This window comes from Eumetopias jubatus, unplaced genomic scaffold (genome assembly GCF_037043125.1).
Source record: "Eumetopias jubatus isolate StellerSeaLion01/CBP00866 unplaced genomic scaffold, mEumJub1_p1.0 scaffold_4, whole genome shotgun sequence".
NCBI classification, from domain to species: Eukaryota; Metazoa; Chordata; class Mammalia; order Carnivora; family Otariidae; genus Eumetopias; species Eumetopias jubatus.
This window is the reverse complement of record NW_028274810.1, coordinates 32910866-32936692: the sequence shown is the minus strand read 5'-3', so window position 1 is coordinate 32936692 and position 25827 is coordinate 32910866. Positions and strand designations below refer to the sequence as shown.

The following is a 25827-nucleotide window of genomic DNA, read 5'->3' as shown; positions in this document are numbered from 1 at the left end:
GCCTCAATCCACTTTACCTGAAGCCAGACAGCAGAAATTTGGCATTTTATTTTTTGACAGTAGTCATGTGCTATTATTTTTGATAACCAGCCAAAGGTAGATTCATAAACTTTGGAAACTGAATAAATGGATGATAGGATTTACATTCCACTATAAGTAGTGAAAAATCTAGGTACTGTTTTAGTCAGGTAGAAGATCATTATATATCCACATAAATAAGGATCAGAAATTTAAGGCCAATTAGGTATAGATCACTTTTCCCAGGAATTCTTCATCTCCAATCCATGGAACCTGGAAATTGTATATACAAACATGAAATTTTCTTTGTTCTACTGTTTTTTTTTTGTCAGAGTTCCAAAGGGGTTCTTGGCTCTAGAAACGTTAAGAATAGATTTATCAGTTACTTCATTTTTTGTATAGTATGCCCTTTGGCACAGGGTAAATTGGTCCAAAGCCAAGACTAGGTCCCACATCTTCACATCTATTAACTCACTATTCTGCAAGATAACCTGGTTTTTAGTGGTTAAGAACTAGATGTAAATAAAAAGTATTTGCACCCAAGAATTTAAGCAGAACTTATTTGTATGGTTATGATGGATTCCTGAAGAAATTAAGGAAAATCTTTTAATTAATTGGATCTGTGGTTCAAAAGGTACATAAGGGTGCACAGTGAAATGTCTCTTTTCTAGAACCTTCACAAACTCAATTTTTGAACAGCACTCAGGTAAACATTGAATATGAATGAATATCAGTTTTGCCTTTGAGTTTCCTACAGGTAAACATTATCTCTAATTTTTGGGTTTCAGAAATTAAAAATTTTAAAACCAGTGGTATTATAGTAATGGAGTTTAAAATAGCAAATGATATACATATAGCTAGGACATAACTTTGGTTTGTTTTAAATGTAGATTTGATGTGCTTACCTAATCTGATTTTTATTTTAAGATGAATAACTGATACTGTGTATTATCTTAGCTTCTATCAGTAGGACATAATTGAGACATATTTTCTAGTAATGATGTTTTTGTAGTGAGTCAACCAAGTTATCAATAGGATAGTTAGCCATGAAATATATAGAGTTCTGAATATAGTCTTTCCAAATCCTGATGCATTTAATTCATTAACCAGAAGTGGTCGTAAGGATATAACTTTATTTTATTTTTGCCAATATTAGTTTTTTAAGAGGTTTTTTATAGAAGATCAAATAGAATTGTATCTTAACTATGGAATTTAATAATAATTTTCACTTATTTGAGTGACTCTACAGTGGGCCAAGAATGGTACTTGGAGCTTCACATAAAATATTTTGGATTATCACAATACCTCTGAAAGGTGGCAATATTATGTTGATTTTACAGACGATTAAACTGAATATTTGAAGGGTTAAATAACTTGCTCACGATTCACATTGTAGGCGTTGGGAATCTAACTTGGGTTCATAGGATATCAGAAATCCACTCTCTGTATAGAACCCTAAGATGCTTTTGTGTGTAGGTGTGTTTACTTTAAATTTTTCAGATAATGCTATTTAGTCGGTGGGCAGTTTTTGAACTTAGGATTTTGTATGGTAATAATAAAGGTAACTAGTCTGTTGTTTATTAAGGAAATAATTAAATGTAATATACTTAATAAGGAATCACTGAATACATAGTTTTGCTCTTGTGCTGCACATGTTACTGAGCAACTAACTTTCCTAAACTACCACATTTGTATGTTTATTTTTTCTCTGTAGGGAGATTCTCGAAGTCTTCCATTTTCTGAGAATGTGAGTGCTGTTCAAAAATTAGACTTTTCAGATACGATGGTGCAACAGAAATTGGATGATATCAAGGATCGAATCAAGAGAGAAATAAGGAAAGAACTGAAAATCAAAGAAGGAGCTGAAAATCTGAGGAAAGTCACAACAGATAAAAAAAGTTTGGCTTACGTGGACAACATTTTGAAAAAATCAAATAAAAAATTAGAAGAACTGCATCATAAGCTACAGGAACTAAATGCACATATTGTTGTTTCAGATCCAGAAGATGTTACAGGTATATATGTATTTTATTTGATATTTATATAGTGTATTAATAAGAATTGTATCATCTTTGAAATTAATAAGCTTTGTGACATAACCGTTTTTAGCTTTTCTGAAAGTACAGGGACTATATTTTCTCTGATTGTTAAGGTCTTATTTCTGTTCTATTCCGAAGTGCAGTGAGTTGATGGATATGAAAATTGAAACATTTACTTAGAGATGAGTAACACTGCTGTCTACTCTCTTACCCTCTGTCAGTAAGACATCACTTAGAGTTATTTTCCAAGATTAATGTTTTGTATTGAGTCAACCACATGCTCTTACCTGATTCATCCTTGTGATCAGCAACACGAGTTTGCCAGATGACTTTTTAAAAATGTATTCTGTGACCGAGGGATATTTTTATTCTTTGCAAATGTAATTAATCAAACCTATGACCTTTGTTCTGTGTGCTCTAAGCAACTGAATTAACAACTAAGCCACCAAGCATATTGTTTGAAAAGGAAGAAGAAAAATTTTAAAAACCAAACATTACTTTTTTCCTTAAATATAGAAAAGAAAAATAAAACCCATAAGTCTAACCTAAGATTTTTAAACAGTGGAATTACCAAATGTTCATGTTGGAAATTTTTCAATGATACAGAAAGCAAAAATAGAAAAACTACCTCTCTCCACCTAGGCTCTCTCCTTAAAGGTAGCATTACTAACTTTTTGTTGTATATCCTTCCAGAAGAAAAATTTCCATGTTTGTACCAATATTTATCCATTTATATATGCCTTCTTTCTAAAACTTTTTACTTAAAAAAATCCTACAAGACACATTTATCTAATAGTTTTGTCTTTGCAAAGATGATATTTTGAGCAAGGTTTGTAATCTCTATAACCTTCAAAGTCTTCATTCACAGAGAAAAGGAGTGGTATTTGTATAGTAATGTATCCAACACCGTAGAAATTTTAGAAGTACCTGTGAGATTAGCTAATAAGAAATAACAGATATAAGCAAAATTAAATTTGATTAAGAAAATACGTAAATGTGACTAACAACCTCAAATTACCAATCTAAAATATTGGATAAGATACTTCAGATATTTAGTGTACTTAATAAAACTTATTTTACTGCATCAATTTCCACATCTGGGACTTACCTTAGGGATTTCATTTGGAGACACTCTGTATAGAGATTTCAACTTTGTAAGAAGAGTTGAATCTTAAAAATGACAGAAATCATAGAGAAACCAGTCTTCTTGTTTTAGAACTGAAATAATCCCAAAGATGGGAATTAATTTTCCCAGAATAACAAAGTTAGCTAGGAACTCTTCAACTCATCTAGTATTCTCTTACCTACACATTCAATAATTACATATAAGTGGAAATTCATGTTATGAAAATGCTTTTCTTAGCAATATCATGTAAACTTAGAAATAGCTTGTTCTTATTGGAACTCTGCCGAGCTCTGCATTTTTTGCCCATTACTTCCTTAGGAGAAGTCTAAAATAAGAAACAGCGCTGGAGCTTTAAACTCAGTTTATTTAGAGAAAACATTTTTTTCCTCACAGAATACTGATAACTGCCTTGTAATTGGAATATTGAGAGTTTTTGCCACACAAAGAGTAGCCCATTTGGTTTGCTAGTCCCTTTTAAAAAATCAACTTTACTGAAGTATAAATTACATATGATAAATGTACATTTAAGTATATGATTTGATGAGTTTTAACAAATGGATATACCCAGGTAACTGTCACTACAATCAGTGGATCCTGAACATTTCCATCACTTCAGTGGTCCTCTTGTATACATTAATTCTCAGTCTCTAGTCTGCATCCCTGGCTTTAGGCAACCACTGGTCTACCTTTTATAAGTTTGTCTTTCCTAGAGTTTCATATAAAGAAATGACCTGGGGTCCTACTAACAAATTCTTTTTCTTTCTCAAAGCCAATTTGGATATCACTGTGAAATCTTTCCCGACTTTCTCTGATTATCTTTCTTTGTTCTACTTTGTACATTCATTATTGTATCATGTTGCATCGTAATTTACTACTGTACACGTTTGAACACTAAACCTCATGCTCCTTGAAGGTAAGGACATGTTTTTATTCACCTGTTCTCAAGGCTTATCATAGAGCCTGAAACATAGAGGCTGTTTAGTTGTAGATCTCAAAAAAATAAAAAGAAACCAGCAAATAAAAATCTTGTATTAGTTCTTATAATTAATACCAAAATAGACTTTATCATAGTACTTTAAAAATTTAACAACATGGGGAACAAAGCCTTGAATAAAAGTTTTAAATTAAATCAGAAATTTTCTTTACTGATCTTTGTTTCTTTCTTATTTATTTATTTAAATTTTTCTTTTTTTTTTTTAGAGCATGTGAGCCAGTTGTGAGGAGGCAGATAGGGGCAGATGGAGAGGAGGAGAGAGAATCTTAAGTAGGCTACAAGCCCAGCGCGGAGCCCAGTGCGGGACTCAGTCTCACAACCCTGAGATTATGACATTAGCCAAAATCAAGAGTCAGATGCTTTGCTGAGTGAGCCACCCAGGCGCCACTCTACTATCATTTTTAATATTGAATTTTCAGATAATTGCAGGGCAAATGTTATATGAAGTGTAACTTTCTTACTGCGACTTCTTAATACTTAAGTTTGTGTGGAATAAAATTGACAATTTTGTTAAAATTTGAGTTTATTAAAAAAAATAGTTCTCTTTGCAAATGGCATAGTTCACAACTTGGTAATAAGCTTTTTTTTTTTCTTTTTTCCTCATTACTTATTTAACAGCAGTAAAAGCAACAACAACACAGGATTAAAGGTAGTTCAACATTAATTTTAGGTTCAATTGCCATAAAATTGTATGTGTTTTATATTGTATATTAAGGTAAACAAAATCATTTAGATTAGATTTGACAAGAAGATTCAAGGACATGGTTCTTTGCTTTCAGTTCTCTAAAGTATGTGGGTTAATAACAAGTGTTTAGCTAATTCCTTCTTCTCATCTTGGGGATATGCAAGCAGAATGACTTAAGGAAAGGGACAAAATTCAAGTCTGCATTGTATGAATAATTACTATGTAAATAGGAGGTCTGCTCTTAATTCACCTTTGTAATAATTAACTCTATTAACCTTTAGTTTCTTATTTGTAAAAGTAAGGATTTTTATCAGATAAACGTCAAGACTTTTAAAACTCTCTGTTCCATATTATAATACCAAGATCTGATCATTTGGGACCGTTATTGGTGGAATGTATGATTGTTCATTTATTAGCAAGAAATTAATATTTTTGATATTTTCTTCATGCCTATGCCCTGTTTACTTTCTATATACTTAGTCTTGTTGGTATTATCACTCCACATGGAAATTATGAAGATATGGTTAGATGAGGCTGAATGCACCTTATAAAAAAGATTATTGGATCTCTCTGTAAAGTGGAGTGGTAATCAGAGTCTTAGTTGACACCTGAGACTCAAAAGGAAATATTTGGGAAAGAACCAGGGTCCTGAATATTAAACTTTTGTGTATCATCCCTAAAGAAGAGGGTAAGAAGATGAACCATGAGAGACTATGGACTCTGAGAAACAAACTGAGGATTCTAGAGGGGAGGGAGGTGGGGAGAAGGGTTAGCCTGGTGATGGGTATTAAAGAGGGCACGTATTGAATGGAGCACTGGGTGTTATACACAAACAGTGAATCATGGAACACTACATCAGAAACTAATGATGTAATGTATGGTGATTAACATAACATAATAAAATTTAAAAAAAAGAGGGTAAGAAAATATCTCATATTTATTAAGTATAGCTAGTAATTTGTATAGTACAAGCCCCTCTGTTTTCATCTTATTTCCTTTTCTTATACTTCTTCCTATTTCCATTTTCTCACGTTCCACCAAACTTAGACTGATTTTTGCCTATTGAAGTAGTGGATATTTTCTTTAATATCTAGAATATCCAGAAGGGAAATATTGATTTAGTATACAACTAATAATACTGGAGTTTTTCAGAGGTAACCTTAGAAATTCTGCTAAATTCTGGATATAATAACTAAATTGAAGGAGTTTTCTTTCTTAATAACTAAGGTGCAGTTTATGAAGTCTTTCTTGAATAGAAGTAAGAATTTAATTTTTTTTATTCTTGGCCTATTCACCTAAATATGGCATAGAAATTATAGTTGAATTTTATATTAAAATGTAAGTGAAATCTATGGCCTGGTTTGTTATGTAATTCTACATATTTTTTATTTCTGACTGAATTTCTCATTTTGAGGTAAACCATACTTTGTATTAAGTTTTGAATTCTTAATGAGAGGATTGCCATTGAGTAATTGTGATCATTAATTAGCAAGTCACTTTTAATAACCCTGGATTTGTTTCCTCATCTTTAAAATCATGAAATTACATAATTCATAGATACCTAACACTTTCTTTGATGATATACTTTTTTTAAAAAGCTAATACACAGTAAAATTGATTCTTTTTTGGTAAACCATTTCATAAATTTTAATATATGCCAGGTTTATCTAACCACCACAATCAGAAAAAGGAACAGGGCTGTTTCTTTCTTTGTAGTCACACCCTCTCCCCATTCCATATCCCCTGGCAACTGTTGGTCTATTCTCTGTCACAATTGTTTGCTTTTCAAGAATGTCATATAAATGAAATCATAAAGTATGTAATCTTTTGAGATTGACTTTCAGAGAATTGCATTTTGAGGTTCATCCAGGTTTTTGCATTTATCAATAGTTCATTCTTTTTTACTACTGAGTAGTAAGTCTGTTATATAGCTGTACCACAACTTGTTTATCCATTAACCAAGAGCTTTAAGGTGGTTTTTCCAGTTGTTATCAATTATCAGTAAAGCTGCTGTGTAACTACCTATTAACAGGTTTTTGTGTGAACATGTTTTTAGTTCACTTTAGTAAATACTTAGGAGTGTGATTGCTAAGTCATATGTTAGAGTATGTTTAACATTATGAGAAACAAAACAGATGAACATGGAGGGGAAAGAGAGAGGGAAGAAAACCGTAAGTGACTCTTAACTATAGAGAACAAACAGTTGATGGAGGGAGGTGGGCTGGGGATGGGCTAAATGGGTGATGGGTATTAAGGAGAGCACTTGTTATGAGCACTGGGTATTATAGGTAAGGGATGAATTACTAAATTCTACACCTGAAACCAATTTTACTATATATGGCAACTAACTAGAATTTAAATAAAAATTTGAAATAAAAAAGAAATTTAGAAAAAACTCCCAAAATGTTTTCGAGAGTGGCTGTATCATTTTTCATTCTCATCAGGAATATATGAGAGCTCTAGTTGTTCCACATCCTCTCCAGCACTTGGTATTGTTAATATATTTTTTAACCAGTCTAACAGGTGTATAGTAGTTGGTAATACACATTACTGTAATCAGAGGTAGGAAAGAAGAAAAAGTAGCACCATCTTTAGGAGAATTTATGAAAGAACTGTGCATGCCCTAGGTACAAAATAAAGAAGTCTTCTTTACCAGGAGATACAATGTGCAGTTTTCAAACACTAAGATGTAATAGATACAAGCAGTTCTGAAATTTTTAATGCCTAAGTTGCTTATTTAACCTTAAATAATGTTACAGCCCACAATCTCATCTATGCAATTTTTGTAAAATATTAAGAAAGCTAAACCTGAGGTTGTACTAGTCATAGAAGATTTCAGCAACATTACTTTAGTTGATGGCCTATGCCAAAGTCATCCTGAGTACACAAAATAATTGATTAAGCATCCATTAATAATAAGTGAGCATTCATTATAGTCTGAGCAGGTTCAGATGGCTATATATGGTAAGCATATCTGTTTAAACACAAATACTCAGTTGGGGGGGGTATATACACCATTAATTAACACATGGCAAGATTCTGGAGCAGTTCTTTTTTTTTTTTTTTTTAAGATTTTATTTATTTATTTGTCAGAGAGAGAGAGAGTGTACAAGCAGGGGAAGCAGCAGGCAGAGCAGGCAGAGGGAGAAGCAGGCTCCCAGCTGAGCAAGGAGCCCGATGCCGTAACTCAATCCCAGGACTCTGGGATCATGACCTGAGCTGAAGGTAGATGCTTAACCTACTGAGCCACCGAGACGTCCTGGGAGCAGTTTATTCTTAAAATATCAATTTATAAGTACCAGGTGAAAACCAGAATACTGGCAGGTGAACAGTAGCTAAGACTTTAGATGGAAGTTTGCGAAGGAGATAAATAGTAAGCTAGTGCTTCAGCATATTACTTTGATTAATTTAAATGTGGCTAGGTTCACTTCAACTATATTTCCTCTTGTATTTTTTTTTAATGCGGTAAATAAATAGTCCTTGTTTCATAAGCAGACATGCTGGCTATAACAAGTACCATTTCACGAATATTGTGTACTGGGAGTCAGCTGGGTATAAAATAAAGATCAAAGATTATATGATCTGAGATCTAATCCAGGTTGGACCATTATTTAGTTGTATGGTTACATACCACTTGCATCCCCTCCAGGACTTGTTTTTCTCATTTATATAACCTGGAGGATGGACTGTATACGCCCTTTCTAGGGTGTTTTGTGAATAAAGTGTTTTAAAAGCTTGATGAAAGGTCAGTTATGAGCACCTAAGCTCTTGTAATTCTGAACATGAAACCCCTTGTTGGAGGTAAGTAAAGTCTGAGGAAACTTTCTTGGGCCTGGGAAGACTCGAGGTCAGCTACATTTCTGTATACCTCCAAGAGAATCAAGGAACCAGTTTAAGGCTAGACCTTAAGTAATCAGGAACCTTTTAAGCATATGGATTGCTCCTATGTTCTAGAACTCTCATTCATCTTGGAAGCCAACTACTCAGTTGTGGTTTTAGAAAAAATACTGAAAACACCAAAAACAGCTTATCTGTTGCTCTATACGTTGTTGGAAATACTACTAACAAATTCAGTTTTTATTCATTGTTCTGTCTCTGAAAAATCTTAACCCTAGGGACATTTTAACCACATCATACTTTCTGATGACTTCCAAAGCAGTACACCTGACTAAGCTCTTTAATTTTGTTACTATTTTGTCCCTCATCCTTTGCATAATACCTGGATATATATGATGTAATCAGTTCTCTGTGTTAAATTCCCTTTGTTGAAAATATCTAACTTGGTTTTTATCAACTAGACTCTGAATGGTTTTCCCTCTTCCCATACCATATAACAAACTTAGAATATTAGAACTTCAATCTGCTTAACTCCACTTAATTTATATGCCATTGTTGTTGATATTCTAGTTCTATCATTTTATCTTCAGTTCCACAAATTAGATCTAATTATTTTATATAGTTATTGTTGGTTTTTAATTATCCATGTTTATCATTTTCCTTTTTTTTCTCATTCTACTTTTCTGAATCTGAGATTTGCATATTTTATCAACTATGGGAAGTTCTTAGCCCCTGGGTTTTTTTTGTGTGTTTTTTGTTGTTGTTGTTGTTTGGTTTTTGGGTTTTTTTGTATATTGCACCTCCTATATTCCCTCTACTCTTTCATTTTGGAACTCCAATTATATGCATGATAATTTCTTTAGATCTATCTCCATTTCTCTAATACTCTTTCTACCTGTGTCCAATTTGCTCTAGAGCACATATATTGTATTTCTAATTTCTGTTACATATTTTTTACTACTAGAAGTTCTGTTTTGTTAATCTTGGTAATTTTTGATAGTCTCTTGTCCTGGTCATTCTTTTGATACCCTTTTTATTAGTTTTATGTATTAAATTAAAAATTAAATTAAAAAATTAAATTAGCTTTTCCACATTCTGTATAAGATAATGACAATAAGTGAAATTTTTGCAGTGCTACTCCTGTAGCTTTTTTCTTCACTCAGGGTGAATTTTTTTTCTACCTGAGCTTTGTGATTTCTAATTGTGTGCACATTTTCACTGGAACTTCATCTGTGGGAATTCTTTTAGGTCTGAATTTATTTATTTATTTATAGATTTATTTTAGACTGCACAAGCGGGAGGGGCAGAGGGAAGGAGAGAGAATCTCAAGCAGACTCTGCGCTGAGCACGGAGCCTGATGTGGGCCCAATCCCAAGACCCTAAGATCACGACCTGAGGCAAAACCAAGAGGTCATCCAACTGACTGTGCCACCCAGGTGCCTCTAGGTCTGAATTTTTTCAAAGAGGATTTGTATTTCTTTTGGTAAGATGCCTGAAAGCATTATCAACCTGGAGCCCATTAAAATAAATTTTGGGCACCATGTAGATAGTATGATTTCCTGTGTCAAACCTAGATGAGGGCGGTAGGAATTTTTACAGGTTATCCATTCTCCTTTCCCACAGTCATCCCAAGCCAAAGGCAAGTCAATAAATAATTCAGCCATTATGGATGGCACCTTATGAGCTGTCTGTCTTTAATTAGGTTTTTTTCTGATTTCATTGCCCACTTTGTAGGTTTCCCCCCACAGCGTTTTCTTGGATTCTTATTATTGATGAGAGCTTAGCAAGTCTCTTTTTATCAAAAAAGCGAAAGCATTCTCCGAAAAGCAAAGCTACAGATGTCTACTCATATTTGCTCTGGAATTGGGTCACATGCGCCATGTACTGCCTTCTCCAAGTGAGACTGAGAAATTTTATTTGTTTTCCCCCTTAACTTGCCTCTTATTTTACGCAAGAGAAGAGATTGAGCATGGAGTATGAAGTTAGTACTTAACAGATTGCAAATATTTTCTAACTCTCTTAGGTATCTCATAGCACTTTTTTTGTTTTTGTTTTTGTTTTTTTAGAGTGGGGGTGGGAGGGAGAGGCAGAGGGAGAGAGTAGACTTAAGTAGGCTCCATGCCCAGCATGGAGTGCAATGCTGGGCTTGATTTCACAACCATGAGATTATGACCTGAGCAGAAATCAAGAGTAAGATGTTTAACCTACTGAGCCACACAGATGCCCCAGCACTTTAAATTTTACAGGTAATTATCTTTTTAAAAAATTACTTTTGGTGAAATTAATTCCTTAAGATGTTCTCCATTTAATATAATTTTCAAATTTATTGATATAACTTATGATGTTATCCATTTAAAGTCAGCATATATCTGTAGTAACAGTCCCTCTTTCATTCCTTATATTGGTATGTTCTCCATTTTTCTTCCTTGACCACTTTTCTAAGACTTCTCTTGTTACTATTCTGCCCCTTCACAAAAAATAAAAAAAAGAAATGACTTTACTGATCCTTTTGTTTGTGTATTTGATTTTATTTTGTTAATCTCTACCCTAATCTTTAGTAGTTCCTTTCTCTTGTTCTCTTTGGAATGATTTGGCTATTTTTTTTTTTAACTAACTTGAGACAGATGCTTAGAACTTTAAATTTATTCTCTTTCATAATACATGTTTTCAGGGTTACAAATATCCTCTCATTATTGCTTAACTGCATTTTCCATATGTAAAATTTTTTAAATTTTTTCTTGGTATATAATTGACATGTAACATTGTGTAAGTTTAAGGTTACAACATGTTGGTTTGATACATTTATATATTGCAATAAGATTACCACCATAGCATTAGCTGACACCACATCATTGTCATCTTTTTTGTGGTGGGAACAATTAGGATCTAGTCTCTTAGTACCTCTGATGTTTATAATACAGCATTGTTGTTTATAATCACTCTGCTGTGCTATAGATCTCCAGGACCTATTTATCAGTTCCAAGTTTGTACTCTTAAACAACACATCCTCAATTTTCCCACCCCCAGCATCTGGTAACCATCATTCTACATTCTGTTTTATGATATCTCAGCTTTTTTAGATTCCACATATAAGTGAAATCATATAGTATTTGTCTTCCTGGGTCTGACTTACCTCACTTAGCATTTTGCCCTCAAGGTCCATGTCACAAATGGCTGAATAATACATATTCCATTTTGTGTATGTGTGTATACATATATACATACATACATACATACACACCCCACACTTTATCCAAACTACTATTGATGGATCTTTAGGTTATTTTCAGATCTTGACTATTGTAAGTAAATGCTTCAGTAAACGTGGGAGGGAGTGCATATATCTCTTGGATATGGTTTTATTTCCTTTAAATATATACCCAGGAGTGGCATTGCTGAATCATGTGGTAGTTCTATTTTTAATTTTTTGAGGAACCTTCATACTATTTTCCATAATAGCTAAACCAGTTTACATTCCCATACATGGATTCCTGTATCTCCACAGCCTTCAAGGAGATTTGTTATTCTTGTCTTCTTGATGATTGAATGTCTTTTGAAAAAATGTTTATTTAGTTCCTCTACCCATTTTTAATCAGATTTTTTTCTTTTTTTGCTTAAGTTGTGTGGGTTCTTCATATACTTTGGATATTAACCCCTTATTAGATAGATGACTTGCAAATATTTTCTCCCATTCTATATATTGCTTTTCATTTTCTTGATTGTTTTTTGCTGTACAGAACAGATTGAGTTTATTTTTGCTTTTGTTGTTTGTGCTTTTGGTGTTATATCCAAAAAACTATTGCCACGACCATTGTCAAGGGCTCTCTTCTACATTTTCTTCTAAGAGTTTTATGGTATCAGGTCTTACGTTTAAGTCTTTTATTTACGTTGAGATACCAAGATTTGTCTGCCTATTACTGAATGCTCATGTGGACAAGACTGCTCCCAGGTCCTTTGGCCTGGTGCTGGATACCACAGATTCCACAAAGGCACTTTTGTTTATAGATGAGTGTCTAATTTATTGCTAAAAGTGGGGGGTACAAAAAGGAGAAACATCTATGACACCATGATGCTGATATCACCTAAAGTTTTGATCAGTTTGAGATCTTTTCTCATTTTCATTATGTCTGTATTGTCTCAGGAACTAGGTTAAAAGTGTATTTTTTATTTATTAAACATGAGGACTTTCCAGTTATCCTTTATTTATTGATTTTTTTTTATTAGTTACACTGTGGTCCCTTGAAATTTGCTGAGATGTTTTATGTTCTGTGTGTGCCAAGAAAATAATGCATATTCTCCAGTTGCTGGGTGTTATTCTTAGTATGTTTATAGTTTAGGCATTTAACTGTGGTGGTAAAATCTGCATCCTTACCTGGATTTGTGTCTACTTATTCTATTAATTACTAAAAACATTGTTAATACTTAGTGGAATGTAGAGTTGCTGTTTTCTTTTTAATTCTGTCAACTTTTGCTTTCTTTTTTGGCCATATTTTTGAGGACCTACAAATTTAGAATTATCTTTTCAATAGAAGGTGACTTGAACCTTCTTTTGCTATGAAATGAATTCCTTATCTCCAGTAATTTTTGTGCTGAAAGTGTCTTTTGCCTGTTATAAATATAGTTTGGGGTTTGGGATTATTGATTGCATGGAATATCTTTTTTCTACTCTTTTACTTTCAGCTTTTCTATATTACTATGTTTTAGATATGTCTTTTGTAAATAACATATAATTACATTTAGTTGTATTCATTTTTACCCAGTCTAATCTTTTAATCAGTGTAAGATCTTTTGTCTTTTACCTAGATCATTAGTCCATTATATTTAAATAATTACTGATATATTTGGGTTTATATTTTGTGCTTTCAGTGTTTCTTTCTCTCTTCTTTCTTGGCATTTTGATATGATTTTTAAACATCAGTCAATTATTTTGGAAATTTGGGTTAATTTGGACTATAAAATGCATGCTTATCAAAGACTACTGTTAATCACTGTTCTTACTCATCTCCATACAATTCAGAGGCCTTAGGATGCCTCCACTTACCCATATCTTGACTTATCTATTGTTGTTGCCTTATTTTTTATTCTAGCTTTCTTAAAACGCTTACATGACTTTTTTATTGATTTTATATAGTCATTTAAAGTTTCTCACATATAAAACAATTTTTGTGCTCTTCATTCCTTATTTCTCTTCTGATATATCAATTTGTATCACTTCTAGAGTTTTCTTTTTAAGAGTTTATGTTTGACATTCTTTCCATCTTGGTAGTGTTTTAGTTTTTTTCTTCATTCTTGCAAGGTATTTTCACTGAATTTACAATATAAGCTTGATAACTATATCTTATAAAGAAACTATCATTCTGGGGGCACCTGGGTGGCTCAGTTGTTAAGCGTCTGCCTTTGGCTCAGGTCATGATCCCAGGGTCCTGGGATCGAGCCCCACATCGGGCTACCTGCTCCACGGGAAGCCTGCTGCTCCCCCTCGCTCCCCCTGCTTGTGTTCCCTCTCTCGCTGTGTCTCTTTCTGTCAAATAAATAAAATCTTAAAAAAAAAAACTATCATTCTGTGTTCTTCTAGCTTTCATTGCTATTTTTGAAAAGTCTGCTGTCAATCTACAGTAGCTTATTTAAAGGTACCCTTTCATTGGCTGCTTTTAAGATTTTCTCTTTGTCTAGGGGCACCTGGGTGGCTCAGTCGGTTAAGCATCTGCCTTCAGCTCAGGTCGTGATCCCAGAGTCCTGGGATCGAGCCCCGCATTGGGCTCCCTGCTCAGTGGGGAGTCTGCTTCTCCCTCTCCCTCTGACTGCCGCTCTGCCTACTTGTGCTTTCTATCAAATAAATAAATCTTTAAAAAAAAAAAAAGATTTTCTTTTTGTCTTTGATTTTTTGAAGTTTTACTGTGATGTGTCCAGGTATGGACTTTTCCCCATATATATATATATATATCTGCTTGGAGTTGATTGGATAGCTTGAATTCATGGATTGGTATCTTTTATAGGTTCTGAAAAATTTGTCATTTTCTCTTCACATAATGTCTTTGAATCATTTTTCTTTTTTTCTTCTGAAATACAGTAAGATACATTTACACTTTTTTTTTTTTTTTTTTGCCCTCTGTGCCTTTTAATCTTTCATTTTCTATTCCCTCCACCTCATTTTTAAACTTACTTATTTTTCAGTACTAGTCTGCTATTTTTCTGGGTCAGTTTGCTGTTAAACTAGTCCCTTAAAATTGTTAAATCAAGATACTTGTAGTCTCAGAGGGAAAACAGACATGAAAATAGATCATTGTAATACTGTGTAATGTATATTTCAATGGAGGGAAGAAAATATACTTTGAAGGCATTGTTAGAAAGGGCATCTAATCAGCTTGGGGGGTGGTTAGGGAAGAAAAAGGTAATGCCTAAGCTGAGTTAACAATGGTATGGAGGAAGACAAGTACATTGCATTTTGGGGGATAGAAAAAGATTTTTTTAAAACAAACATTGAATTTGATAAAAAGCAGTAATGGAAAGTTAGCTAACTTCAGCATAAAGCTTTTAATGCCTAGCTATGAAAGTGGGACTTTATTTGGGACCTTTTTGATCTAATATATAAACATATTAAAACCTTGTTATTGAATTTTGTATAACAGATTATATTTCAAATTGTATGATAATGTTTAGATGGTTAGAAGTACAAATAATTCCTGTAATCCCAAACTGGTTTGGTAGTAATAGCAAATAGATACAGCAAATGGAGATTTGACATGAGTCTTCATCATGGGGTATAGTTTTTTAAAGTGGCAAAGTATATACCTAATAGATTCAACATTTGATCTTCTTAGAGTGGAAAAATAATTTAAACTTACAGAATTTTTTAAAATTTCCTTTTTGAAAGACGAGAACATTAATAGGGAGTTCCGGCTATACCCCTGTTTTAAAATATGTTTTACCATGAAGAAAAGGGTTTAACAAATATACTGGCAACCATTTATTTTATAATGCTGTAATTTACCATAACATATAAGAAAGGAAACTGGAGAGAAGAAAAGTAGTTTGTTAAAAGGAAAAATAGGTGAAATCTGAGGGGACATCAGGGTGTTTCTCTGATTTCTAAATGAGTAAAAAAGTGGGCTTTATAAAACCAGACATATCTAAGGTTAAATTTCTGCTTTGGTGTACACTTTTGTGACTTGCAAATTACTTGATCTCTGTAAGTTTTACTTGTTTTTATTTGTAAAGTGAAGTTATATTACAAACCTTTGTGAGTTCCTTTGAAGATTAAATGAGCAGAAATACCAGCTATTTAACTGTGCCCTGACATGTAATTTTATTGAATCTTAAACATTGGCCTAAGCACTATACAGGCTTTATCTTCACAAGAACCCCTAATTTGTGGCTGAGGAAACTGCAACACAGAGATGTGAAGTAAGTATACGATCAAAACCACACCAATAAGCAGTAGCCACAGGATTTTAACCCAGGCATTCTGACCTCCAGAGCCCAGACTCTTAATCATTATGTTATTTCTTATGTTCTTATAATCCTTATTAAAACTGAGGACATACTTTTCCTAAAAATAGTGTTAGATTTTATAATATTATTACAAATTCACAGACTATTAGAATCAGTGTATCTTTCAATGTCTTAGTACAACCTGTTTTAATGTGCAAGAATTTCTTACATAGCTTCTTTAACAGTTTATAATCTAGCTCTTGTGTAAATGCTTCCAGAGACAAGGGATTTTCTTACATTTTAAGGAATCTATTTCATTGTTAGATAACTTAAAATGTAAGGAATTTCTCTTTATTCTGTGATAAAAATTTTTATCCTCACTACCTTTATCTGTTTGTTCTAATTCTTTGCCCTGTGGGGAAATAGTAAGTAAATAGACAAATATTTAAATATTTAGGCAAGAATCCTTTCTCTTTCTCACCCTAGGCTAAACATGATCAGCTGTTTTACAGAAAACACATTTCCATACTTTTCTCAACTGAGAGCCTTCTGTGAATGCATCCCAGTTCTTTTTTTTTTAAATGTGCTTACTATAAATTAACTTTATATGCCAAATTTTATGTGACTTCAATTTCTTACAAGAGTCTTGTATCATTTATGTTAAAAGGAAGGAAGGAAGGAAGGAAATCTTAACTGTTCACAGATCTGAATCGACCTAACTTTTTAGTCATTACTATGATCTGCAGTTCATTTATGGACTCAACAGGAGATATATGCTTACACTTCATACAATGACTACTCCTAGTTAATGTTTATTAAATATTTACTATGCACCACGCCCTTTTCTAAGCTCTTTACACGTAATTTATTAAATCGCAATAACCCTGTGAGCTTGATGCTATTTTTACTGTTTAACAATAACAACGAGGCATAGAGCTGTTAAGTAGCTTACCCCCTATTATATGGTTTGTACTAAATCTCAGTTCCAAAACTGAGATTCAGACGTAGGTACTCTTAACCACTATGGTACATACGTCTTAGTTCAGGCTGCTTCAACAAAGTACCATATATTGGGTGGTTTAAATAACAGACATTTATTTCTCACAGTTCTGGAGGCTGGAAACTGAGATCAAGGTGCCAGCAGGGTCAGAGTTCTGGTAATGGGCTTCTTCCTGGTTTGCAGACAGCATCTTTTCTGTGTATCCTTACATGACAGAGAGAGACCATCCTCATGATCTAAATACCTCCCAGAGGTCTCACCTCCAGTACCATCACATTATGGTTTCAACGTATGCATTTGGGGGGACATAAACATTCTGTCCATAACAATATGTTAAGTAGTTCATTTGTGAGCCTGATCTGGAAAGTTGTCTATACTTAATATTAGGGTTTTTAAAATAAGAATATGTCACCTATAAAATCAGCTTTTGGAGCAGCTTATTATAATGTGGGGAATTCAGTTACGATAGAAACCTTTTTTGAATTTGAATCTCAGCTAGTAACTGTGACTTTGCCTGTTTCCTGATGTGTAAAATGTGGATAATATCTGTCTCAAGATGTTATTTTAAGGATTAATATGCATACATATACATATTTGTGTGTGTGTAATTATACTGTTACATATGTAAGTATGCATACATGCAGAGTCTAGTATAGTTGTTTACACGGTTTTTAAATGGTAAAAAGGCAGCATAGCACAGCAATTAACAAGGTAGACTTTGGTTTGGAACTGACTTGCTAGATATATGACCTTGGGCCAGTTTCTTAACCACTCTGTGCCCTAGTTTTCTTTTTCTATAATATGGGTGCAGTGCTCATTATAGGACTGTTTATGAGGATTGATGAGTTTATAGAGCACTTACATCAAGACTTACACTTTGCAACATAGTATGTAAATGATAAAATGGTATTTTATATCTGTAACTAGCATAGCACCTGTATTTTTGCAAGTTAATTAACAAATTATGTTGAATTGTTTTTAAACTCATGAATTTTTTTAAAGGAATATAAAGCCAAATGTAAAACAGTCATTAAAATCAGTTGGTCATACCATCTTTTATTGCACTTAACCCTTAAGCACAAAGGTTAAGTAACTTTCAGTTTAGACAATTTTCCAGTGATTGCCAAGTTACTTATAACTAAACCAGGTCTAGTACCCTAGTCTTCTAAGTTGTTCTTTTTTATAAGCAAGGGACCTAGGGTAGAAAACACAAAATGATGAACTTCGATATGAATAATTTTAGTTATACGGTAAAATTAGTAGAAGTATTTTAACAATAATGGATTACCCAAAATAATTAGAAGATTCTGTTCAAAGTTTTTGTTTTTATTTTAAAATAGACTTGAAGTTTTAGATATCCCCCATCAGCAATGTGGTATCAATCAGTATCCTTGAAACACTTTCCACTGTGACTGAACATCCTCCTAGTAGAAAACAAATGTGAAATCCTTTATGTGTATGTTTAGGTTATTACTATAAAGAATGCTGACATTATATTAGTTCTATTTACAAAGATTTACTTTAGAAGAATCTGTATAATGTTTAAATATGCTTTCTTCTTTAACCAATCATGTAGTAAGTAGAGGTTTTAGTTCAGTTGTTGAATAGACAAGTCAAATTATTTAATTTAATTTAAATATAATAGTGTTGGGAAAACTTGGGGCAATGATCTAATTCAGTTTCAGACTCGGTGTATCCCTGGCAGATGATCCTGCAACTCTACTTGAACATTTTCTTGGCTTGAATTCTTGTATTATCTGTAAGCATAAGGAGATTCCATTTAGGTGACTTTAAGCTCATTTCAAACCTTATAATTCTTTATTCTTTGAGAATATTAACTTTTAATTTTAAGCAGCAATTGGTCCTAGTAAGTAATTTTAACATACTATTTAATTTACAGATTGCCCAAGGACTCCAGATACTCCCAGCAGTGACCCTCGTTGTTCCACTAGCAATAATAGATTGATGGCCTTACAAAAACAATTGGATATAGAACTTAAAGTAAAACAAGGTGCAGAGAACATGATACAGATGTATTCAAATGGATCTTCAAAGGTAAGTACTATAAATATATGTGTATACAGTCAGTCCTCATTATTTGCAGATTCTGTATGTGTGTATTCACCTATCTGATAAAATTTATTTGTAAACCCAACATCAATACTTTTGGCACTTTCATGGTCATTCGTGGATATGCACAGAGGGCTAAAAAATGTGAGTCATCTGTTGTGCATGCTCACAGCTGAGATCAAACAAGGTGCTCTACCTTCTTTAAGCTCTTATACTGTAAACAAGTATCCTTTTCATGGTCTGTGTATACCACAGTTTTTGCATTTTTATGCTTACTGTGATTTTGCTGTTTTAAACACTGTATTACTAGGATTTCTAAGACCATTTTAGCCTCCAAATCTGAAAGTATTGACAATAAAACAAGTTAGAAACAAATAGTTTTTAAGGTAATATTTTTAGGGGCACCTGGGTAGTTCAGTTGGTTAAGCATCTGCCTTCAGCTCAGGTCATGATCTCAGGGTCCTGGAATCAAGTCCCACATCAGGCTCCTTGCTCAGCAGGAAGCCTGCTTCTCCCTCTGCCTGCTGCTCCCACTGCTTGTGAGCTCTCTCTCTCTCTCGCTGACAAATATATAAATAAAATCATTTTTTTTTAAATTGCTTACTCCTACCAAAACCAATCAAGAAAAAATTTAGCTATATGAGTAAAGGGTAGACAGGAACTTTCCATATTTGCAACTTTCCTGTGAATCTAAAATTGTTCTAAAACAAAAAGGTTATTTTTAAAAAATTTAGACTCTAGTAAGTTTTCCATCACTATAGCAAATGGAAAGACAGGACATTCTAGTGGTAGTGATTGTTTGGAGTAGAGCTTTGGGTTCTTGGGGAATCTGGAATGGGCATATAATTCCTAATTGAAAATCATTTTATGGGAAGCAGTTGTTACTAATAGGAATGTGTCCTTGTTCTGTGGTATAATGTAGAAGAGAAAATGTTGGGAACCACTGAACCAGATTGTTTTAAAGGTTCTTTCCAATCTAAGGTTCTATAATTTCCCAAAAGTCTTAGAAAGGTGGACTTATACAAAATTTACCTTGGTATTCTCAACTAATTTAAAGATCTTGCCTTTGCAAATTAATGTTTCTTTCATATTTTGATAGATTTTCCCTAATATCAGAATAAAAGTTATTGGGTTGTGTTTTGATTTTGTTTTGTTTTATTTAAGAATTTGAAATAGGGGGCAGGGGTAGAATTTTAACTTGGAGCTATGCACCCTGCCTACCCACCCAAAGAAATTTGGGAAGATACTGAAAAGAGAGACATGTGTATATGTTAATAAGATTTTTTAAGCTTAATAATGAAAATTAGATTATATGCCATATTTCAAATGAATTTTTAAATTATTTTTAGAGACCTGTATTTGTTTTTACTTGATATATTGTTTATATGATATTTAATAGCATATTTTATTAACTTTGAACACTCATGGGGTGGTAGACTTTTTTTCTGTGTTACTATTTTTAGTGTTGACTTAGTTTTGAACATATTTCATTTTTATCAAATGTTATTTTGGACTTTTTTTGTTTCAGGGCAAATACTATGTTTTGGAACTGTGAATGCATCATATTATGCTGGGTGTTTTAAAATTAAATTTATTTGGGAGCACGTGGGTGGTATAGTTGGTTGCGCCACTGACTCTTGGTTTTGGCTCAGGTCCTAAGAGCAGGGTCTGCTTGGGACTCTCCCTCTCCCTCTCTCTCTCTGCACGTTCTCTCACTTGCTCACTCTCTTAAATAAATAAATCTTTTAAAAAATTAAATTTATCCAGCTACCACCCTCTGGAGTAATTTTTTTAAATACAGTAAATGGATTAGATTGAGAGGTTTATGAACCCCTTGAAGTTAAAGAAAAAGTGAATGTGTATGTTGATAGACGGATGAATGAGAAGGCCATAGGTTTCACTGTATTCTCAAAATGGTCTATAATTGCCCCTACTCCACCCCCAATTTGAATAGGTTTATGGAAATATTAAAAGTAAAACAGATAACTTATGATAACCACAGGTCCAAAATGAACAGAACTGTGAGCATCCTACTAAAACAAGAGATGATTTTCCAATAGCCTTTTATTTTTTTAAGATTTATTTATTTATTTGAGTGAGAGAGTGAGTGGGGGTAGGGCAGAGGGAGAGAGAAACTTTAACAGACTCCGCTTAGCGTGGAGCCCAATGCGGGGCTCAGTCCCACAACTCTGAAATCACAATCTGAGCCGAAGCCAAGAGTCGTATGCTCAACCGACTGTGCCACCCAGGCACCCCAGTAGCTTTTTACTTTTAATAAGGGGATTTATTAATTTGAGAAGGGGTCAGGTAGAGATCCAGCTGCTATAGTCTCTGAGGTAGACCTGCTAGTTATTTCTGTCTAGATTTGGTCTTGTTTTCATTTCTCATCTTTAAACCTCTCATTGGGTCAAAGTGTACCTCTATGAGATTAGGGAAAATTGTAAATTGAAGTTATGTGGAATATTAATTAATTTGTTAAGGACTTAACAGTAAATTTTGATGGGCTCTGAAGTATAAATGTAATAAAGTTAATGCCTTATAACATAATAGGTACTTAACAAATAATATCCCACTTTCAAAAGCTCCACTATCCAAAAAGAGGTATATGTAAATAATTACAATATATAATAGAGATATGTTCAAGTTACTTTAGAAACCGTGGATAAGAGGGGTGCCTGAGTGGCTCAATCAGTTGGGCGTCTGCCTTTGGCTTAGGTCATGATCCCAAGGTCCTGGGATCAAACCCCGCATCAGGCTCCCTGCTCTGTGGAAAGCCTGCTTCTCCTCTGCCTGCCACTCTGCCTGCTTGTCCTCTCTATCTCTCTGTCAAATAAATAAAATCTTTAAAAAAAAAAAAAAAAAGAAACAGTGGATAAGAATCATTTAACTGCCAGAAGAAATCATTACTTAATATGAAATTTGAAGGATGATTTGGCATTTAAAAGGGAATTACTTTCTAGGGAAGACAATGTGGGTAAACACAGCAGATACAGAATAAGGAACTGTTGAATAGGGAATGGAAGTGCTTCTGTGTGACTGTAGCAGAAACTCTCAATTTATTTCTTATCCAATATATCTGAGGTAGGTAGAATACACTTTTAACAGTTGCAGTCATCTTCAGTGGAAGGCCATGCCCTCATGGGTGAGCAAATCTCAATCTCCAGAAAAGCACGTTTATTTTTGGGAAAAGTCTTCCAGGTGATTCCAACAAGACTTTTTTTTTTTTTCTGTTCCCCACCAGTAGAGCTTTGAGTGATTTATAGTGAGAGGTATAGCATAATTGAAAGACAAACCAGATCATAAAGTACTTTGGACAAAATTAAGCAGTTAAGATCCTATCTTATGAGATACGTGGAGCTACTGAAAGACTTTTAGCAGAGTAAATACGTGATCAAATTTAAAGTTTAGAAAGTTCACATTCATCTTTCTCAGACTTGAAGAATTAATTAGAGAAGGGTCAGATATATAGGCAGCAAGTTTAAGTAGGCTTTTGTAGGAGTCCAGGTTAAACATGCTTCATTCCTCTTGTAACACAGTGAAAGCAAAGAAGGCAGAGTCAAGCTATTTAGGTAGCATAAATATATGGTGTCTTGATAAGAGGAAGAAGGCTGAGTCAAAGATGATTCTTAGGTTGGTTGTGTAGGCATATTGGTGAATGGTGGTGCTCTTCACAAGGATAGGTAATTCACGATGGAGAGCAATTTAGGGACAGGGGTAATGAGTTCAGTTTGGTGGTAAAAATCATCTTCAGGACTCTGGTTATTGGATTCTGTATGACAAAATTACTACCCCAAACACATCATAGCCAGAGTTGTCCTTTTAAAAGCCAAGTCAGATATTTTCACACTCTTGTTTCAAAACCTCCCGTTGGCTTTCTGGCATGCTTAGAACAAAATCCAGAGTCCTTATTGTGGCTCTGCAAGTTCATACATGACTTACCCTGGCTACCTTCTGATTTCATCCTTTAAAACACTTTTATTCTCTCTCATCACACTCTAGCTATATCAGCTTTTTTGCTATCTTTTGAACATACCAAGCACAATCTTACCTCAGAGACTTTGCATTTACTGTGTCTCTGCCTAGATGTCTCTTCTCTCAAGTACTTTTCATGCGGCTTTTTCTCTCACTTCTTTATAGTCACTTCAGCAAGCTCTTTACTACTATCCTGTGTAAAATATCAGCCCCCCATCTCTCCTTATCTCTTTCATTGCATTACTACTACCAGAAATTATAATATACACAATTTCTTTATCATCTTTATCAACATTAGAATGTAAATTTCATGGCTCTAAGTAGCACCATTGGTTTTCAGAATAATCTGAGGGCTTCATAAGCCATGTCGAAGAGATGTTTTCCATTGATGTTTGCAGATGAAAAACTAAGCTATTTATTAAAATATGGGGTTCTTGTTAACCTCTTTAAATGCACCCAGGTCTTTTCAGACGTTTTTCTCATTTGAAAATATCTAACCATCTATCCCAGCCTCACTGTCCTCAATATTCTAGTCTTGATATAGTCCAATCTCATCTGTATTAACAGCCCATAAAACCTTTCTGGATTCCCTCAGCTAAAATTGATCCCATCTTGCTTTGATTTTCTTTGGCTACTTTAAACATTCTGATACATAAAATAATTATTTGTATCTCTTCAATAAAATTATAGGTTTTTAAAGGTAGCATCCTAACTGATTAATCTTTGTATTTTCATTGGATGTGACCACATTTAATACACGTAAAGTAAGCCATAAATATGTGATGGAAAAATAAAGATAATGATTGGTTTATTTATTTCTGAAATCCATGTGTGATGTAGTTTGTTATAATGGTCCCACTAGACTTGCAAACAATAATGATTACTTTTTATAAAACAAAATATTATATAATTGGAAAAAATTGTAAATTTTTTAACTTATAATTTAAAAATATTGTACATTCAAAATATAACAGGCATTGTACAGGCATTGTAGAGTGCTGATTACCAATAGAACCATATGAAATTGCTATCTTTTTAGTTCCAAATTAGTCAGATATTGGCATTTTCATATGATTCAACCTAACATACATAAAAATCTTTCCAAAGCCTTAACATAAAAACCAGTATTTCTGTAATTCAAAACCAATTCATATACTTTAGACCTACCTGTCTCTTGCTTTGAATATATTAGGTGTTCAGTAAAAAATCCATTGCATTTCCTAGAAGTATAAAGCTGACCATAAAAATTTATTGAATGCTGGAAAGCATAAGACTGACATGTAGTAACTGTAAATTGCCTGTGACAGGTAATATCCATTGTCAGTTTTAAAAGCCTTCATCATACTTCAACATCTGTGCAGATATTTTAAAATGAACTAATGCTCTTCTTTGCATGTTGAATTGAAATAGTTAAGAATTTCCAAAAAAGTAAATGACAGAACTGCTGTCTTCTCACATGATGATAAAATAATAAAAGGAGTAGCTTAATTGAAAAGCATAGTATTATATAGTTTGCTTAATATTTATACATTTATACTAGGACTTCATTGAAATAAGATAAAATCATTTTTATTACTTTTTAAAAGAGAACATTTTAATGCCAATCAAGTTCTAGGCAATATGATTTTAGTTTTATCTAATGCTTACAAATCTCCATGTTTTAGAGAGTGATATCTTCATTTACATAATTTCTGCAAGAAACCTAAAGCTTGTGGAAGATAGGTAACTAACCCAAGGTTAAAAATACAGTTAAGATTTGGCTCCCAGTCTATCTGATTGCAAAACATATTTGCCCCATTAAATTAGGAGCTTTGGAATACTAAGTTTTTCCTCCTCCGAGGAGGTCTCAAAGAAATAGAAAAGCTATTTCAAATCTTCAGTTTGTCTAATGTACCTAATACTGGAAAGGAAGAATTAAAGTAAAAATAAAGTATTTTCATTTTAAATTTGGAAGGTGAATAGGTATATTCTTAAAAGCATATATAATTAGTCATAGCCGAACACCAAACTCAAGTATTTTTAACGGTAAAGCAGAATTAACAAATACTGTGTGTGTGTGTGTGTGTGTGTGTGTGTGTGTGTGTGTGTACACATCATGGTGTAAATTGATATTTAAGAGAATTACAGTAACTCTATTGCCCAGCTCCTTTGGTGTAAAACCTAAATATTTAATAAAGAATGAAATCTGACTAGATCTTTCTTAAATTGACTGATCTTAGGAACAGGAAAGAAATGGAAGAAAAATACGAAAATGAATTTGCAAACTGCTTTTTCTCCTGCTGTATATTAACCAACCTAGTTTGGTATTTATCATAAAATATGTCAGCTCACTTTCTTTTTTCCTTATATCAGTATTGTCTCTCACCCCACATCTTCAGCCTCCCCTTTATTCAGTGTTACAATATACTGTGTGTTTTTATTGAAATGATGCTGCACACCTGATGCTTATTTCTTAGTTTCTAGGCTTGAACTCTTCCAGAAAATATAGGTTGATTGTATCCTATTTTATTTCCAAATCAGTACTGACTGCCTTGGTGATAAAAGTAGAGATGCTTAAATAATAAGCAAAAATTGGCCTTTCTTGTGAATAAATGTTTCCTAACTTGATGCATAGTTTTATCATTTCTTTTTTTGTGGATTGAAGACTACTAGACT

At 33.3% G+C, this 25827-nt stretch overlaps 1 protein-coding gene across 1 annotated transcript in view; it reads left to right on the top strand.

The window, feature by feature from the left end:
• Positions 1–25827, top strand: part of PKN2 (protein kinase N2) — a 141520-nt gene that overhangs the window by 45230 nt on the left and 70463 nt on the right. The window contains exons 2-3 of the mRNA XM_028102508.2: positions 1733–2033; positions 19031–19185. Of these exons, the coding sequence (XP_027958309.1) occupies positions 1733–2033; positions 19031–19185 (456 nt within the window). The remainder of the gene's footprint in view (positions 1–1732; positions 2034–19030; positions 19186–25827) is intronic.